Genomic DNA, 18,788 nt, shown 5'->3' on the forward strand with positions numbered 1-18,788 from the left:
AAATTGTTCGATATTTTGAGTTTTTGTAGGAATATCAACATACTATATACCAGTTTTAATTAAAATCGCAATTGCCACCTCATTGAAGATGAGACTAACGATCCTTTTTGATACCCATTTAAATTAACTCACCGAACACCTCCTACCCCTTATCATGCGACTTCATTATGTCGAAGACCACTCATGGTTCTGCCTTTAGACGATCTCGATGACAATATTTCGCATTTTCATCCACCATAACAGAGTTTGAGTAATGCTGCTACGACAAAAATAATGAAAAACGCAATAGTTTGTTGTAAGCACATTTCAAGATCCTTGTCAACACTTCGGTGTGAGACACACGAATTTATATATTTATTTATGACATTCTATACATGACATACGTACTTTAAACTTTTTATCAATTCTCCACTTGTGTGCACATTGGTATTTTGGGCACAAACGCTCATTTCCATGTATCAAGTTTTTGTAATCTTCGTTCAAACGTTTGTCTTTGCCTTGCTAATTTTTCATTTAGTTTTTTAATAATATATATAAGAAATCAGTCATGAAAAAAGAATCATAAAATGCCATCAACCATACATACCATATATGTACATAAGTATATCTACACATACATATATCTGTGTATGCCAATTTCTATACTTAGACATAAGATGAGGAAATTACATTTTTTCAATTAACCATTCAGATCTACATAATTCGTTTCAAAAATTAAGCTTGTTTTTAATCCTGAATGTAAACTAATACTTCACTTACATTCTTGTCTGAATCATGTAAAGGCTCTTATAAAACTTAAATAGCAGTTCACTTACACTTGCATACATACGTACATACATACACATATTTATTAGGTTGACACAATAATTTTTCATTGTTACAACTTTTGCGTAAGTTCTGCAGCCTCTACATAATAGCTGCGATTAGCAAGTTCCTAAATTATCCATGATACATTTAAATATGTAATGTATTGTTTAATTTAACGGGGCTTATGTACATATGCATATACACATATGGCCATTAAAATAGATACGTTCCATTGGCATTTTACATTTTTATATATACATATATTTATGTAGATGTGTTCATTTGTATATATAAATGATATATTATATGTATGAAAGGTGTATTTAAGGCTGGCGGATCATATACTCAGCCCTTTCGCTGAATTCATCGAGTTCAGCAGTTTTCGTATATTCTACGAAAAAGGCATCACGAGTTCGAATGGCTACGTTGCAAATTCAAAATTCGTATAGCAATTCACAATTTTTTTCAACGAATTTGTTACGGAGGGTTTTGGTTATCGAAGAAAAGTTGGAAAATAATATTCAGAAGGAATAACCACTTATATTTTATCAATTTACAAAAATACGGTAAATTAAAGTGTGAGTACTAAATTTAACGCGTCACCAAAACGCTTAGTTACTGGAACTATTACAAGAACATCCAGAAATTGGAGATGGTTAAACCAAATGCCAAAAAGAGTAGGTAAACAGCTTGGGACCGCCAATTTTCCTTTCAGAGTGTCATACTTACAAAGTGACATCATTCCGCTGCATTGAAGTATTCTTAAATGTTGCTGCTTCTTTTCATTCAAAATTATTATTACACAAGTTCCAATAGAATTCACTTGAATCGCACAAAAAAAAAGTTACAAAATAACGCGAAAGAAATCATTTTTTAACTAAATTTGTTTGTTTGCTACGTACCAGCTGGTTCCGAAAAATCAAAATTTGGCATTCGAGTTTTACAGCACATTTTTCGAGTTCCCAAGGGTTATTGTATTCGTAGCTTTCTTTTTACGACGCACTAAGTGATAAGTCTGACTATCTTTTATACACAAAATTCCCTCCTCTTCCAAAAATTCGCTTTACGAAGAAATAATAGATTACCAGCTCTTAGTTTTGAGAAATTTGTATAATAGCACCACTATCAGATAATTGATTTTGTTTTTTATGATGAATTTTATTAGCAATACTTCACAGCACTCGCAGGTGTCCCATTCGAATAAAGTCAGAAGGCAGTCGTGGGTTATTCAACAATTTTTTTTTGCCTTATAGCTTTGAAAACTTCATTCCTACGCATCAAAGCATAATTTTAAATTAGTTTTTGTAAAATTAAAACAAGAGAAATTGTTTTTTGTAATGTTTTCAAAAAAGTATCGCAAAACTTTACTGAGCGATTTACTTATATTGTATATAGTATGCACTTATTTCGGTGACCATATGTGTATGTGGTGTATACATACGAGTATACCTGTGGACTTTTAACAATAAATCGTTTTTCGCTTAAATACCATAAACCTTGATTTCTAATAGAAAAATATAATAATATAATTATATAAATTGTTTTATTAATTTGGATTCCTAAACGTCAGTTGTGGATGATTAAAAGTTTAAATGTTCCCCTAAAAATTTAAAAACTTGTGGATTACAAGTAGAAAGTACGAAGTTTTGTAAAATGTCCACAGTTATCTATGAAAGCATAAATACACAGTAATTTAACAAGTGTTCCTTACTAACTATATTCATAGGGTTGAAGACTAAGAAGTAACCATAGACTAAACTACTTAGAAATTGTAGAGTAAATAGCATCGTATTTTGTGGCTTGTTGCTGCTGTTTCTTTTTCTGAAATGTTGGCGGTTTGTCGTCAAATCAATTATAGCTGAGTAAAAAGATAAAAGATGTGCAATATCGTGGGCCACGGCCATATTTAGTAATCCTACTTTTGTGTATTCGACTCGACTAACTCGGAGTACAGATTTTCAAAATGCGAATATACACATATCTGTAAATATGTTGTACTAATATAACGGTTTATTTGAAAGCATAACTCTTCTCTTGCCTCACTCCCTTCTGTTTTGGTCAACTAACAAAAAGTAGAACTCTAAGTAATTTTGTGGTCTTGGTACTTTTTTTACTTGCGCAACCTCAGCTTTTATTTAGTAGGTATTTTTTATCTTATGCTTCATCACTGACGAAAAGTTTTCAAAGACATTCACATGTCTGCAAATAATTGTGTTTAGTTTTAATGTAACTCTTCTTTCTATTATTTTCGTATGTTTGCGTTACAATAATAATATTACCTACGAAATATTTGGTGATCTATTATTCTAATTACTTCTATGCTCATATTCGCCATCATCGTCATCTTCATTGTCCAATTGAGCCGCTTCGGCGGCGGCAGTCGCAGATGATCCACGTCCGGTGCTACCACGCACTGAAGGACTATCAGGGACACGAATCCGCGCAGCACTTGCCGGAATGCGTGCCGTTTCGAAATCAGTGTCATCTTCATAATCGCCATCGTCTTCATCATCGCCATTCACTGAACCACTCGGACTGCCGGGTGGACTAAGTGCTTGAATCAATTTCCCTTTAGATTCATTCCACAAATGATTGAGACGCTCCCGTCCGAAAAGTAAAAGGAATGCGTCTATGAAATCACGAGATGCTTCCTCCCATTTTGTGATGATATCATCCTTCACTTTGGTCAGCTCCCGACGTCCGCGATCCTTCAGCTCATCCATTTTATTTTGAAATCGAAACTTTTTCTCCGAAAGGAATGAGACATTTAAATCTTTGGCTGAGTAGCCACGCGCCAAATTTCGACGAACATATAAATCATAGTCCTTGACAATACGTGCTACAATGTCTGATGTGGAAACGCCTAATCGTATAGAAGAGATAATAATATGAATGATATGATTTTTTATGAACTCTGTTTTTAATATTATATATATTATATGCAGTACTATTATGTATATAAATATAATATATACATAAAAAATAACATTTGTGATTTTGATCTCTCGATATGAATTCTAAAGCAAAAAACGTTTAGGGTAAACTAATCGAATTCTATGGAAAATTGAAGGTTCTGAACTGCACAAATTTTTATTTATTTCTAATGATCTTCTTCGCGAATTTTTTGTAAAGAAATGAGTATTGTGCACGCTAGTGCACATAAGTTTACTATTGCGGTATGTGGATCGTGCTTGACGGCACAATCTCTCGGTGGCTATCGTGTATGGGCCCATATACAGTATAATTTGATGGCAAACATTTTTTTTGTATTCCTTTGTTATTAGTATTTTTCGTCCTTCCCCGCAAATGAGTCAAAAAGTACCCATCTATTAAAGAGATAGAGAGTTTAAATATTCCACATAAATGTTCTGCGTCGTTCTTTATATAGAACTGCTGAACACATCGGATATCTAAAATTACCGATTTATCAGAAGAATGTACAAAAGGATGAAAACTTTGGCATTCTCTCAAGTAAACATTAGACATTTACTTTCAAAGCGGTACAAATAATTTATGCTTCCGTTCTAAAGAACAGAAAGAACTCAAACTCAATATCAGCCTTATATGAAATAGGATTGAATTGCTATTGGGTATGGAAATAAGTTTCCGCCTTCGTAAAAGAGGCGTCGCTGCTGATACTAGTTTTGTGTTCACTCTCTTAATATACTGGAGATTTGAAGGTGTATATGTGAGGTCTCTATCGCAGTAGTTGACATTCGTTTGAAGCGTAAAAATCCTTTTTATCTGACGTCAAAAATGTTTATGTTCGTCGCGAAAAAACAGCATTTACGGGAAGTCATACTTCATTATTACCTTTTAAAGAAAAGTGCAGCTGAAACATGTCGTATATTGATCAATATTTACGGTAATCGGGCTCCATCAAATACAACTTTTAAAGAGGGATTTCGACGCTTCCAAAGTGGCAACATCGACGTGAGTGATAAAGATCGACTACAACAATTATTGGATGACAGCACATGTCGAACCCTTGTTGATATGATAAGAGTTGGAAGTTGACTGATCAACCGTCGTTGACATTTGCAAGCGATGGGTATGGTCCAAAAAGCAGGTAATTGGGTACCACATCAAATGAAGGAGGGGGATATCGAGAGACGTTTGTTGACGTGTGAGATGCTTCTTGATATGGCAGAAAAGAAAAGGCGTCAAAAATGTTGTAGTCTGATAAGTAAACCAGGTCCATCGACAGCGAAAAAACATATTCATGCTTCAAAGGTTATGTTGTGCATTAGAAGGGTGTCATTTATTGTGAACTCCATCTGAAACCATCATTGGTGACCGTGACCGACTGCAGCTAATGCATTTGAATCGAATTCTCAAAGAAAAGCGGCCGCAATGGAACAGTAGGCATGACAAACTGATTTTGCTGCATGGCAACGCCAGGTCATACGGTTATAAATCGGTCCAGAAATCTTGCCCCATCCGCCGTATTCCCGAGACATTGCAACTTCTGATTACCATCTGTTCCCACCAATGCCGTCAGCCCTCATTGGAGAGCGGTTCACTTCTTACGAGAGCATCGCAAACGAGCTCATTGAATGGATTAAGTCAAAAGAGCTCGCATTTTTCGTCAGAGGAATCCGTATGCTGCCTGAAAGATGGAGTAAAGTTATAGCTCCCAATGGCACATATTGTACTTCACATAATATCATGTATTATTTACATAATTGTTTAAATAATTCGTAACTTTGACTAAGAAAGGACGGAAACTTATTCCCATATCCAATATTTATCACACTTTCATCAGAAAAATAAAAAGTCTAGGAATGGCACTGGGGCATAAAAAGAAAAAATAAGAATAGCCTAAAAGATGTGTTCGGTAAGCTTTCCTCAAACTTGTATAGCGCGTCACATCCGAACGAAAAATTGTTTTTATAGTTGTGTTCAATAACAAAATTAGCCATCATGATAAATCAATCTATATCAAGAGCGTAAGCGAAAATTGCCTCCCAAAACGCAGAAAAAGCGAAGATAATTCAACGTGCATCACTTGAAAAAAAAAAAAACAGTAAAAGAAGCAGACATGTCAGCTGGAATTGTTTAATTTTTGTGTTGGGCAAAAAATTATCATAAATTGACTTTATAAGTTCCGATTTTTCTTTTTTTTTATAAATTTTACATTTCATCGTGCTGCTAATTACAAACCGCGTCACGAGACAGAGGTGCACAAAATACCAGATTCCTCAAGAAATGTATACGTTTGTTTACGAGAAGTTCAATCATATGCTTTCAAATTATTTGTTTTCGTGATGGATAATTTTGGTGGCTGAACTTTCTCTGGCACAAAATTAACATATCTCTTGCATCGAATTGTCACTTTGCTCTCTCAACTTTTGAGAGGTGGATAATTTTTTGGCGCTAATGAACACCTTCTTGCAAAAATTAGGAATAACTTAAAAATGTTTGTGTTATCAAACACGACTGAAGGTACCTTTTTATCACTGCAGGTATGTACTCGAAAGTTTGTCAGAAATCAAGCGATTTCGATAAGGACTTTTCGACTAAAAAAATCGATTTTATTACCTTCGGTGCGTTCGGTAGCCACAAACATGCCTCTAGCCTTCAGTGGCGCATATATATCCTCCATGCCATCACCAGTGTATGGAATGTCATCGTGTGCAACAAAATCAATTTTGTTAGCTGCTACAAATTCATCCGACAAAGTCCAAGGTGCATCTGGAACGATCTGTACATAAATAGCGCGATCAATCAAATGTATATGCATAGAACCTTACAAATAAAAGTAGTAGTAATTATAATTGATCATTTCTGCCACTTACCTCATCCACGTAGCGGCAGTGACGTAAAGCCTCGTAACGCTCCTGATCATTCATGACGGTACGCCCCTTCATGCGATGTGTTAAGTCATCGTTGCACACGCCCACAATTAAGTAAACATTCGGAAAAATGTTCTTGGCTTGCATTAGTTGTCTGGCATGACCTTGATGGAAGAGGTCGTAAATACCATCGGCGTAAACACGTACACGTCGTTTCGTCTGGCCAGAACGCGCCATTTGATAGGTGATTTTATAATTATAATCACACTTCTCACGTTCCACAACGGCCTCTTCATCGGTGGAAAGAGGTGCTGGCTTACAAATTGTCTGAAAAAAGATGGTATACTATATATTAAACGAGAGTTGAGAATAGAGTTCTTAATTTCAAACTGAAACAAATTTATTTTTATAAAATTTTTATAAATTAAATTTTTGCATTTACATATTCCTTAAAATCCATTTGCATTGGTAGCATTTTAATGGCCATTGGTTTAGCCGTTACCAACTTTGTTGTCATCTTATTGTTTATTTTCCCTTTGGGCTCGCTCAGACTATACACTTTTCAGAAATAGAATTTGAGATGGACAAAACTCTGTCTTTGCGATGGCGATTAATACGTTGTTATTTTTAATTTGATTTATTCAGTAAATATATAATTTTATTCTCTTCCCAAAACTTTTTATTCATTATAAGTTATTGAAGTTATGAATTTATGTCAAAATGCGAATATTTTTATAGCATTAAAAATGAGACAAAGTCGATTTTATTTTTAAATTTTCGAATAAAAGGAGTACTTTTGGTTATGTTCATTATTCATTTGTCAGCTTTTAAGTAAACATTTTGATTGTGACACAAAGCGAAATTTGATTGTTGAGTTCGATTGGGTTTGAAGAAGTGCATATTTTATTTATAGGTATACAGACAGTTTAGGCTTAAATATCCAAAGACACAGTTATTTGCTCTTCTATTATGGCAAAAAATATGATGGAACCACTGCCAGGAATTTCACTCGACTAACTATTATTAAACGTACTTTTTTTAGGAATTGGCGTAAAGACGAAAGAATCAGAGAAAAATAAAATTCTGGCAATTTTTTTTTAAATCAATTCAATTCAAATATCTGAATATCTCGGGTGAAGTGTATTGGAGTGATTCACTAGTCTTTTGTCGCATATAATTGCCTATTTCCACCAAGAACTTAACTTTAGTTAATAGCTGTATTTATGAAAGACCTAATGATCGAGGAGGTTGGTTCTAACAGCGATCGCCCCTGAGCAAGCAATGTAAAAAAAAGTATTCCTGCCCTAGAGCAAATTTGTTTGGTATGTAACAGTCTTCGAGTGATAAGGTTAAATGAAAACTTTGAATTCATAAAAATAAGGGTCATATAAAAAAATTTAGGAGGATAAAACCTACAAATAAATACAATAAATAATTAGCTGTTCGGCGAAAATGGTGTCCAATGCTTTAACATTCAAGAGTCCTCCTGAAACTCGTGATCTAAAACGATTAAAGAATGAAAAAATTTACCGCAAAACAGTTCAGTAAGACGACAGCCAGTTTCCCGAAAGATTAAGGAAAAAGAGCTACAGTTTAATGTGAGTGCAGTAGCAAAAATCTGTTTTAGTCAAATTTGAAAGCGGCACTTGAAGAATAAGCTAATCTTCTTAGATATTCACGCCAATGGGCACTGTCAAAATGGCGAAATATTTTGTGTAGTTTTTCGGTTCGAAAAGTCGGCGTCAGGATGTAATAAAAAGCGGGTAATCAACCCTAATGCATTCGAAATAAGAGCTATACGACCAGAGCTGTGGTGTAATGATTCCTTTTGGAATAAAATTATTCTTATTACAAATTACGAAGAATTGTAATTAGTAATCGATTCCTTCAGTTAATAGAAAAGGAACTGATTACTTTTTCAATTTCTAAGAAGTAATTTCAAACGATTTTTTACTTTGAAAGGAACTAAGAATATAATCAATTTTTTCATCTCCGTTGAATGCAATTGAAAAATATATTTTTGCTCCCAATTCCATTTGCGATTCCTTAAAGTAATTTAAAATGTAATCCAAGAAATTTCTTAAATAATTTGTTGACTGATGACCAAGAGATCAGTACACGAGAGTCTGGTGCAATCAAAATCTACTCTTTCCACAAAATTTGTCGATGAAAAAAATAGATTTGGTAGGAAAAAAATTATTAGATTTTTCTATCTGCACTTATTTCTGCTCTTTCTATATATTATATTATATATATTTCAGGGTCAAATACGGATGTTTTATCCTTTGAGGAATTGTAAGCAAAAGATTATATTTTTAATTCCTTTTAAACCACTTGGTAAAAAGGGATTTGAAAAAGTAATCAAATATTTTGCTGTGAACTGAAGGAATTGATTACCAATTACAAAAACTGAGAAATGTTATTGTAATTTTAATATAATTGCATTTACCCAGCTCAGAATACGATTAAATATTATTTTAGCTGTACCTTTACTGCACGTTTCATTTTGTGTTTCTGTTGAATTTCACTGCATTTTCATTTTATTGGAGCAAAGTGCAAAAGTTGTAGTAATTACATTTGCTTTCATTCTCCAATTAAAAAAAAATTAAACATTTTATTTCGTTTATTCTGAATGAAGTCGTATTTTCCCCACTGCTATTATTATGAACACAACTGTATATATATATACATAGGTATATAAAAAATTAAACAATAGCGGGTTGATGTTAGTACACACAAGCAGCGAGCTGCATTTATTTCATGGTTTTATTACTGCCAATTTCTCTTTGTACAGTTTGTTTTACTCATCGACTTTTTTGTTTCTTCATATATGCCCTATAGGAAAATTTAAATAGCTAGAAACCATGTTCACAACTAGTGTCATTTGGTGGCTTGTGATTTTATCTACAATCCAAAAATATTTTCACATACGTACGTAGTATGTTCACTGACCCAATATATTAACTCTCAACAAAATAACTAATTTCAAAAAGCTTTGTCTTTATATATATATATATATATATAATTGGCGCGTACACCCTTTTTGGGTGTTTGGCTGAGCTCTATTGTGGCGTGCGTCTTGATGTTGTTCCACAAATGGAAGGACCTACAGTTTTAAGCCGACTCCGAACGGCAGATATTTTTATGAGGAGCTTTTTCATGCCAGCAATACACTCGGAGGTTTGCCATTGCTTGCCGAAGGGCGACCGCTATTAGAAAAATGTTTTTCTTAATTTTGGTGTTTCACCGAGATTCGAACCTACGTTCTCTCTGTGAATTCCACATGGTAGTCACGCACCAACCCATTCGGCTACGGCGGCCGCCAACTTTGTCTTTACTATTTATTTTTTAATATTCTTTCTTTTTAAGCATAGGAGGATTCTATTATAATAATTACGTTGATATTGGAATTATAAATAATCTAAAAATAGATACAATGATAATTGGTTCTTCTTTTTGCAGTAACATAAAACATCCATGTTGGATGTCATAATTCTTGCTGTTCCAGAAGCGCAGATCCGACTGGCGTGGGAGCGAGGGACTATGACTATGAGTCAAGTACATAATATACACATAATGACAAAACCGAAATCAGCACTTGAGCTCAAGAATTTTAAATAAACCAGCATTTACATCGAAACACTAACAGTATTTTCTTTTCTCGAAAAAAATGTAATCGCATTGTTGCCATACGACCTACGAAAATGATGCGTATTGCACTTCCACAAATTATATATAATATTTAATCTATGTAATAAATTATATGTATACTCTCACTTTTTATAGAGGGTAGAAAATGCAATACACTTTATTGACAAAAGTGTAACAGTTCGAGAAAAGAATACGCAGCCCTGAGAAAGACCACGATACAGAAAAAATGCGACATTCTTACGAAAAAAGAAAACACCACAACAAATCACTCAATTAGGCAATTAAGCAATCGCCTCTTAATAGAGTAATCACTATTTAGCTTTGCCAATTCCATTCAATTAAGCCGACGAGGTACACAGCCTAAACAAAACAGATGGCGGAAACGGTATTCGTATATCTCCACGTCACTGTATGCACCGTGCGATCTAATCCTCGAATGACTACTTGCGTTCACCGATGGCTTCGTTTTATACAATTTTATATACAAACGTATACATATATTTCCTCCCCTCAAGCACGCCAAGATCTTCTTTTAAGCTTATTTACCGCATTGATATATTTATTCTTCTCTGTTAGAACTTGCAATATGGCAGTCTAGGCGAATTCATACAAAGTGATAGAACAGCATATTTGTTTATTTTTGTTACATTTTGGTAGTTTGAATGTCAAAGTTATCTGTTTTTTTCTGTTGCTATTTTGTTTGTGTGTTTGCATACCGCTATTACGAGTACCTTGCATGAATTCGCTTTGATGATAATCTTACATTTTTGCTTTAGAAGTAGAAACGACCACTAGTCAAAGCCTGAACATATTCCGTATACATACATATATGTATTAATGTGGAGCTATTATCGGGTTGCAGATAGACACTTTTTTATTCAGAGATTTGGAGCGCCTCACAGTTGCCAAACACGTAACGGATGGCCATTGTTTGTTATAGAAAAATATGCTGTGATTTATTTAATAACTGTAAGTACATATGTGCTATTGTACTGAGCATTTCATGCAGGAATCGTATAGACTCCAATAAACATCGAGTTTGCATCACATTGTAAGGCTATGATGAATTTAATTGATAATAAATAGACGATCATTTACTATTTTTTAAAAAGCAATTATGTTTTTAAATAAAGACGAATTGCCTTCTGGTTGGAATCAATTAAGCGTTTGTTAAAATATGATATACAATTCGTATTTATTAATGGAAATCACACGAGTCAAACGTTTTGAATGCATATAACTTTTTGCGCCAACAACCAAACCTGTGAGACTAATTAATTTAAGCCTACATTTGATTCCGGGATAGGACACTAAAGACCGAGAGCTATAGAACTGTAAAATGAAATAAAATAGTATAAGTGATAGTTCTACAATTTTTTGTATCATATTTGTAAAATAAAATGTCGGGCGAATAGCTCATCCTTGTAATTGGCGTGTAATTCCTTGTGCATGTTCGAACAATATCCATTCAAAGCAATGATTTTTTCTGTGCCTAATGAATCTCCCGTAGATTTTTATTACTATAAATCGGGCCATTTTACTTGCCCACTTAACCAAAAATTAACCTCATCACTTCAGGTGATTCGGAAGATTTGGCGAAAAGGACACTGATTTTGATAATAAATTTTAAAGAGAAAGGACAACATGGGCTCTCCACCAAAACAATGCGCCAACTCATTTCACGTTATCAATCAAGAGGTTTCTAGGCAAAGGCAGCAGTGAGTTCTATCTGTTTCTTAAGATGAAAGCAGCACCTTTCTAAAAGAAGAAAGCAGCACGTGCACTGTTTCGAACAATGGAAAATTCGAATGGAGCGTTGTAGGTATAGCAAAGGAGTGAGTGTATAATTCAGTTTATAATAAGTAAATATAGTATAAGAAATGAAAATAAAAGGCAGGCCACACATCTTATATTATTAACGTAGACACTTCTCATTTTTATGGCTTGAGTCTTCACGCTATCTCTCAAATGGAGAACTCTTTAGCATTATTATCCTTCCGCAAGTCAAATGGCTTCATAAAAAACTCTCTCTACCATTTTTCAACAGCTGAGTGGAGGTTCAATTGATTTACGCACGAACACATTCACCTTAGTCTTGAGCAGGTTACCCTAATACTTCACTACTACTCGGTTTATTTTTAACACACTTTTTGATGAATTTTATATTAGAAATATCGGCCCGTATTTTTATTATTTAAGTTATTAAAACGTACGAAAACATGATACTACTATAAACCCACGTGCCCGGGAATTATAACCTTATTCACATAACGGTTATATGTAACAGCATAAAAAGATCGAAATATATATAGACTTATAGATATATATCTATACACACATGTATACCAAAATCCTCAGAATGATGAGGATATTGATATGTCTGTGTGTCCATCCGTGTGATGTGCGCACGATGCTTGAGCAAAAATTAATACACTTCAATGAAACTTGGTACACATATTATTCTTTATCCAAGGTATATGGGTATTGAAAATGCGCCAATGCACCACGCCCCGTCCCATATAACGGTCATTTTCAAAAACGAAAAAAGCATAACATCCTGACTATAATGAAGCAAAATTGCTCAAATTTGATAAAAATGACAAGTCCAAAAGACAAATTTTGAAAAATGAGTGGTGTCAGGGGTTCACACGCCACTTTATTTATATAACCAACATAAATATTGTTAAGATCGAATGTATGAGACACCAACAAAATGTTTAGTGGGTTGTGGTTTGGTTACTTTTAAGAAATGAAAATGTTTTTTCTGATATCTTTGCATAAATTTAATTAACCAATTCATTTAAAAAGTACTTTATCTAATTATTTACAAACAATTTTTAATAAAAACTTCACTTTGTTTATGAGATTTCGAACTTGTGCACTTTCGAATGGCATTTTTTATTCACTGCCAAGAAAGTTTTCATATTTATTTAGTACAGTAAGCAACGTTTGCTAAAATTACATTAAATATCGCAAGAACAGAAAAATGAAATGCGTGCTACCTTCTGACACATAAAATTGGAACTGTCAAACACGATTATGTTTTGTTAACTTATATAGGGGTAACTTGATTAATTAAATTGTTCGCATTGCTCCACTGTCACATGCCTCCGATCTTACCCTATTCGCCAAAAAGCCCATTGCTTTAGTTTTGACTTCAAAATAAAAATAATAAGAATTAAAATTAGGATCCTTTACTTTGCTTTTACAATTTAAAATAAAACTTTTTGTTGAAATATCTTTTACTTATAAAAGAAAATATCCTATAAAAATAAGGTTTTAGGGTATTATAATTCTCATGTAATAAGTAATGCATTACTAATTGCACTATTATTTACTATTGTAATCTAAACAATAAACGTATTGAGTAATACTAAAACACACTTATCTATTCAATAAATTGTTTATAAATGGTGTAAATACCGTATGTCTAATGGAAGCGTGACCGGGAAAATTCAAACTTAGAGTTCTGTTATAAAGAAAATTAAATGCTGCTAAATAAGCGTATCCGTTTCGCAATACGCGTTGTGTAATTTGTTAAGTTTGCGAGAAATTTAAAAAACGTGGGATGTTTTTAAAAAATGAGTTCCGCATATGAAAAACGATTTATTGCAGTATTCTATACACACCCTAAAGGTCCAGAAATGTCACATGCATCCGCAGCATAGTATTTAAAGGAACCGAAGATGTTCATAAATAAATAGGTGCAACGATATATTGAAGTTCCGACTTCCCCCGACAAGATAAAAAAAAGAAAATAAAAACCTTTCCAAGCAGAAGATCATTGATTTGTTTGTGACAAAGCCAAACTTGCGTGAAGATGAAACACTTTTAAGGAAAAGTGGTGTTAAGGGGTTAGGGGTAGTCAGAATTTTCAAAAAATAGGATTTTTTTGTATTTGCTTAAAGTATAATATCTTAAAATTATTGTGTGAAAATTTTAAGTGAATCCAACAAATACTTTTCGAGTTATTCAACAATTAACAAAGGGCGCTCGGGCGCTCCGGAGCATTCGAGCAAGTAGCAAAACTTTAAATGCGGTTTTCTCAAAACTATGTTTTTTGAACTGGTATTTAAAAATAGCTTGGTAGATTTCAATAAAATGTACACTGTTTTTGAAAAACATAAAAAACTCGTGCCTGATCGAAGGCAATTTTTTAACAATTAATTGACGGTTTTTTTCTCGAAAATCTGAAAAATATTTCCTGAGGCTGCCATATTATTACGCAAGACTAACTATTAATAAAACTAATTTCTCTTGTCCGATTGATTTTAGATGTGAACTCCAAGGCCTTGTAATGATTACCGCAAGGGACTTCTGGAGAAACATGATGTATTAATGCAATGTTTTTATTTTTGTAAAATAAAGCCATTGACTAGCAAAAAAAAAATTATTGAAAATCATAATTTTTCGGGCCTCTGACTACCTCTAACCCCTTGAGGAAAAGTAGTGTCAATATGTATATACATAGTCACGATTGGAGGACGCTTACACGCAGAAGACCTCAAATTCCGCAGCACATTGAAAAAATGGGCTAAGGTAAATTTAGAACGGAATTTTTCAAACGTAACATTAACGGATGAATCTTCCTTTTGGGCGAATAGTTGCATATGTCGGTCCTGGTGTACTGCTTATAATCGAAAACTTTATTCGTCGTTTATTTATGTTTACTGCCAATTTGAATACAGTTTTAATGATTAAAATTTATCAAAAAGCATTATTACTGTCAGCTGAGAAGATGTTAGGAAGAACTCGCTAACCTTGGATTTCCCAAAAGACAACAATCCCAATGCACCGAAGCCCCAGGTATTTAGAGTGGAAACAACGAACTGGGATATACATACTGGATGGGCCTTCTCTGATGTCAAACCTATTGAAAATGTTAAGTAAAAACTCAGAGGAAAACAAATGTGGACGGTCCAACTGTTGTCAAGGCAAATTCGACTTATTTTCCATTTTCGCATAATTTTCACAACTTCCGAAAAAAATAAAACAAATGTGAAGCCATTACGAGTATAAATGTGAAGTCATTATAACTAATGGTAGCGACTATACATTTTTATTGAATATATTTTATAATAAATATTATAAGCCCATGTAATGCATATATAATGTCAAATAGTTTCTAAGTCATAGCGATCACGCTTCTATTGTACATACTGTACATTATTTATGCACACACTATACATAGCTTCAATTCCCTGTAGGGGAAAGCCAAGCTATTATCGCAAATTCTAGTTCAGATACTGGTAGTGGATAGAAGAAATCATACTAGATCAATTTGTCGGCAAGCAATTTTTGAATGTTGAACCAATATCGATTGGCGAACTTTACTGAAGGACCCTGGCTAACACCTTTATAAGATCAAAATAATTAAAAAAATTAAGCCTCTTGATCATTTGTATCATTTGAAATTCTACGAATAGTCTTTACAAAAATTGTGTTATATCACTTTTGAAAACCCTATCCTACACGTCATCTGACAGTTAAATTCTAAACGCTCTAGAAGAATAATAGCAAACATTTCTGGGCCGCAATACTCATATAGTCGTGATTTACACTACTCACCATAAAATCTGATGTGCCACTGCTGATCGTCGGTAGAGGTTGTGGTATTGGTACGTATTCTCTTTTCACCGGACTATCGTAATATATTGATGACGAACCGGAGGCTTCCTCGTCCGGTTCACATTGTGAAACTGTGCGTGTATAATCTTTATTTGTTATTGCGTTGGTGGCAGTGCAGACACCATCCACAAATATATCACTATGGGCAATATCATTGCCATTAATATTCATTTTGCTGGCGATTGATGCTTTTGCTACAGCTGCAGTTGCTCCTCTACTTTTTGTTGGGGCAGAGGGCATTGAGATTGCAGTCTCGTAAGTGCGTTTACGTGTAGAAATTAGAGTAGGTGAGGTAGTAGTCGTAGATGACGAGGAGTCCACAGCGACCGCTGATGCTAGTTTCGAAATTGGATTGTTAGCTAGCACTGATGAGGATGCCATAGCAGCAAACCGTTCAAAACACAAAATGGTTTAAAGGATCAACAACACAGTAGTGATGTAGACGAGAAGAGGTAGGAGGGATGATAAGGATGAACTGGTCGAAAATAATGTACCGGTTGGTGGTTAAAATTTTGAACTGTTTGTGTTGTCTTCCTCTTCCGATGGGACGAGCTTATTAAGTAGCTGTGCGCCAACCAATTGCGTAATATTATGTTTTTTTGTTTATTTCTGTTTATGCGACTTTGACTGAGGAGATTCAATTATATAATAATATAAATTATGGCGGTCGCTGCGATTTCTCAATGCTCAAGCAATAATTAGACAGTAGTTGTGCTTATATCGCGAGATTTTTATTATTTGCGCGATTTAATTGAAGTGGCCTGCAATTAAAGAGTAAAAATTATAATGGTTATATGTATGGTGCATATGTATGTATGTCTGTAAAAAGGTACTATTTTTTTTCGCTTCAAAAGAGTAGTTATGATTTGGAGAAACTCACAACAGTGGACAGATTTCAGAGTGCAAAAAAAAAAATCTTACCAGATATCAAATCTACCTAAAATCATTATAACATAAAATTTGTGTAAGCTATCGAAACCAATTTTTTTTTATTTTCTTCTTTATTCAATGTACTATGTTAAACCAAAACTCATATCAATTCTCTTGGTTATACAAACTGGCGCAATTAAGATAGAAGTGACATCTCATTAGGCGATGGACATTAGTTTTTGTTACGGTATCTCTCGCGCTCTGCAAATTCATTTTAAACTGCTGCTCATTTTAAAGTTTTTTTTTATTTTTAACAGTTTTCTGTTAACAATTGTCCAACAATTTTCAATAGGTCGCAATTGTGGACAGTTTGGTCAGTTGTGAGCCTTTTGAAAAATATTCCGAGTCGTCTTCGTACCAGTTCAAGGCAAGGCGGCTAAATCGGGCCAAAACAGAACTGAATCTATATATTGTTTTATGAATAACAGCAAACATTTTGGGAAACACTTCTTCATATAAATTTCTTGATTTATTCAGCGTACTATAGTGCCCGTTGTAATGAACGTTTTGCTTTTCAAAATCCGTTTTTCTTCCACTTTCAGGCCTTCGTTCAGTCGATAACGTTTAATTAAACTTTTGTAGCACATAATTTAACACAATTTAAAGTTTTTGCTATGCCATTGTGTGACAAATGACAATTTTCCCGCTTTTTGCACACAATTTTCTCCGAAAGTTCACACTTAACAGAACACATTTTGAAGAAATCGTAGAAGTTACAAAAAATGTATACCTCAATTAATAATGACAACAAACAGTATGAATATGTGTACTATTTTTTTCTATTTACAGTTGATTTTACGCAAGTGACAAGTAAATAGCATTGACTAGTTTTTTTCATGTACATTCTCTATATCAACGTTTTTAATTTCCAAAACAATTGTTAAACTCTGTTCACGCAGCGGCCTACGGTGCATCTCTTGTTCGGAACGGTGGTCTATTTTTATTTATAGAATAATCAGAAATCACACGGAGCTAAATCAAGTGAAAACAGTGGCTGTTGGTCATATTTTTGTCTAATGAATGCAATGTAGCAAACTTACGAAAGCATTTCTATCATGAAAAAGTTTCTTTTGAAATGTATCAAACAGATCTTTGTTAGACCCATCAAAAGGTTATGTTATTTTCATCACCGAAATAAAACAGAAAAACCTAGAGAACTTTCTCTCTCTCCCTCCTTAAGTTACATTTTGGCTATATAACACAATTATAAAACCAATTTTGCACTACCACTAAATTGCACTGTCACAAATTTTGTAGTGATAGTAAAATAAGGGTTGCATTATCAATATTTTTCAGTGCTTTACCAATCCGCCCATTAATTATTTACTTCATTATACCCAACCCTGATGTAGTCTTTGTCTGGTGGAACTCGCTGGTAAGGACGACATCAGTTAAGAAGATGGAGAGGGTCCAAAGTTTTGCCTTCATTAGAATTCAATGTGGCGCTTCGGACCACTCCTACTTTAGCGCTTAACGCTATGCTGAATGTAGTACCCATGGACATCGCAGTGAAAAATACCGCTTTATGCGTCGCAATCAGATTGATGTGTTCGGACCACAAGCTAGACTTAAGCTACGGACAATCTAGTACTCTTAGAAAATTAGAGTTTCCACTGTACTTTCAGAGTGCAGTCGATTTTCCATTCATATCCCCTCAAGGGAGAAGTAGGCGGTATGCAACATTTGGAGACAGGTTATGACAAACATGTATGCGGATGGCTCGAAGCTAGATGAAAAAGTTAGTAAGGGAGTTTCTGCGAGGAGCTCCCCATCAAGCTCAAATTTAGGCTTCCGGACCACAGTAGTGTTTTCCAATCAGAGCTAGCCTCAATTAAAGAATCACTGGATTGCTTGTTTACTTCCGTGATTACAGTAAAGGACGTAAATATCTACTCCGAAAGCCAAGTGGTAATTAGGGCCCTGTATGTGCGTTCGAAATTAGTCGGGGAATGTCTGACTTCTCTCTCTCGACTGCAA

At 34.1% G+C, this 18,788-nt stretch overlaps 1 protein-coding gene and 1 long non-coding RNA gene across 10 annotated transcripts in view; one reads left to right on the forward strand and one right to left on the reverse strand.

Moving 5' to 3' along the window:
• Positions 1 to 289: 289 nt before the first annotated feature.
• The window catches only part of LOC129242591 (choline-phosphate cytidylyltransferase B), a 52,081-nt gene continuing 33,582 nt past the window's right edge, over positions 290 to 18,788 (reverse strand). For 3 of the 9 annotated variants that reach the window (XM_054879318.1, XM_054879319.1, XM_054879320.1), the window contains exons 2-5: positions 15,822 to 16,642; positions 6,606 to 6,929; positions 6,349 to 6,511; positions 290 to 3,670 (exon numbers count right to left, since the gene is read on the reverse strand). In XM_054879318.1, coding sequence (XP_054735293.1) covers positions 3,114 to 3,670; positions 6,349 to 6,511; positions 6,606 to 6,929; positions 15,822 to 16,262 — 1,485 coding nt within the window. In that variant the 5' untranslated portion in view covers positions 16,263 to 16,642 and the 3' untranslated portion in view covers positions 290 to 3,113. Of the gene's footprint in view, positions 3,671 to 6,348; positions 6,512 to 6,605; positions 6,930 to 7,044; positions 7,427 to 10,494; positions 10,705 to 15,821; positions 16,643 to 18,788 lie in introns of those variants that run through there. The other 6 variants (XM_054879321.1, XM_054879325.1, XM_054879327.1 and 3 more) reach the window with 6 other exon arrangements.
• LOC129242594 (uncharacterized) lies at positions 10,741 to 12,176 on the forward strand. Its single transcript, XR_008582194.1, has 2 exons — positions 10,741 to 11,222; positions 11,832 to 12,176. It is a non-coding gene; the product is annotated as an uncharacterized LOC129242594 (long non-coding RNA).

The sequence above is a fragment of the Anastrepha obliqua genome, chromosome 3 (genome assembly GCF_027943255.1).
Source record: "Anastrepha obliqua isolate idAnaObli1 chromosome 3, idAnaObli1_1.0, whole genome shotgun sequence".
NCBI classification, from domain to species: domain Eukaryota; kingdom Metazoa; phylum Arthropoda; class Insecta; order Diptera; family Tephritidae; genus Anastrepha; species Anastrepha obliqua.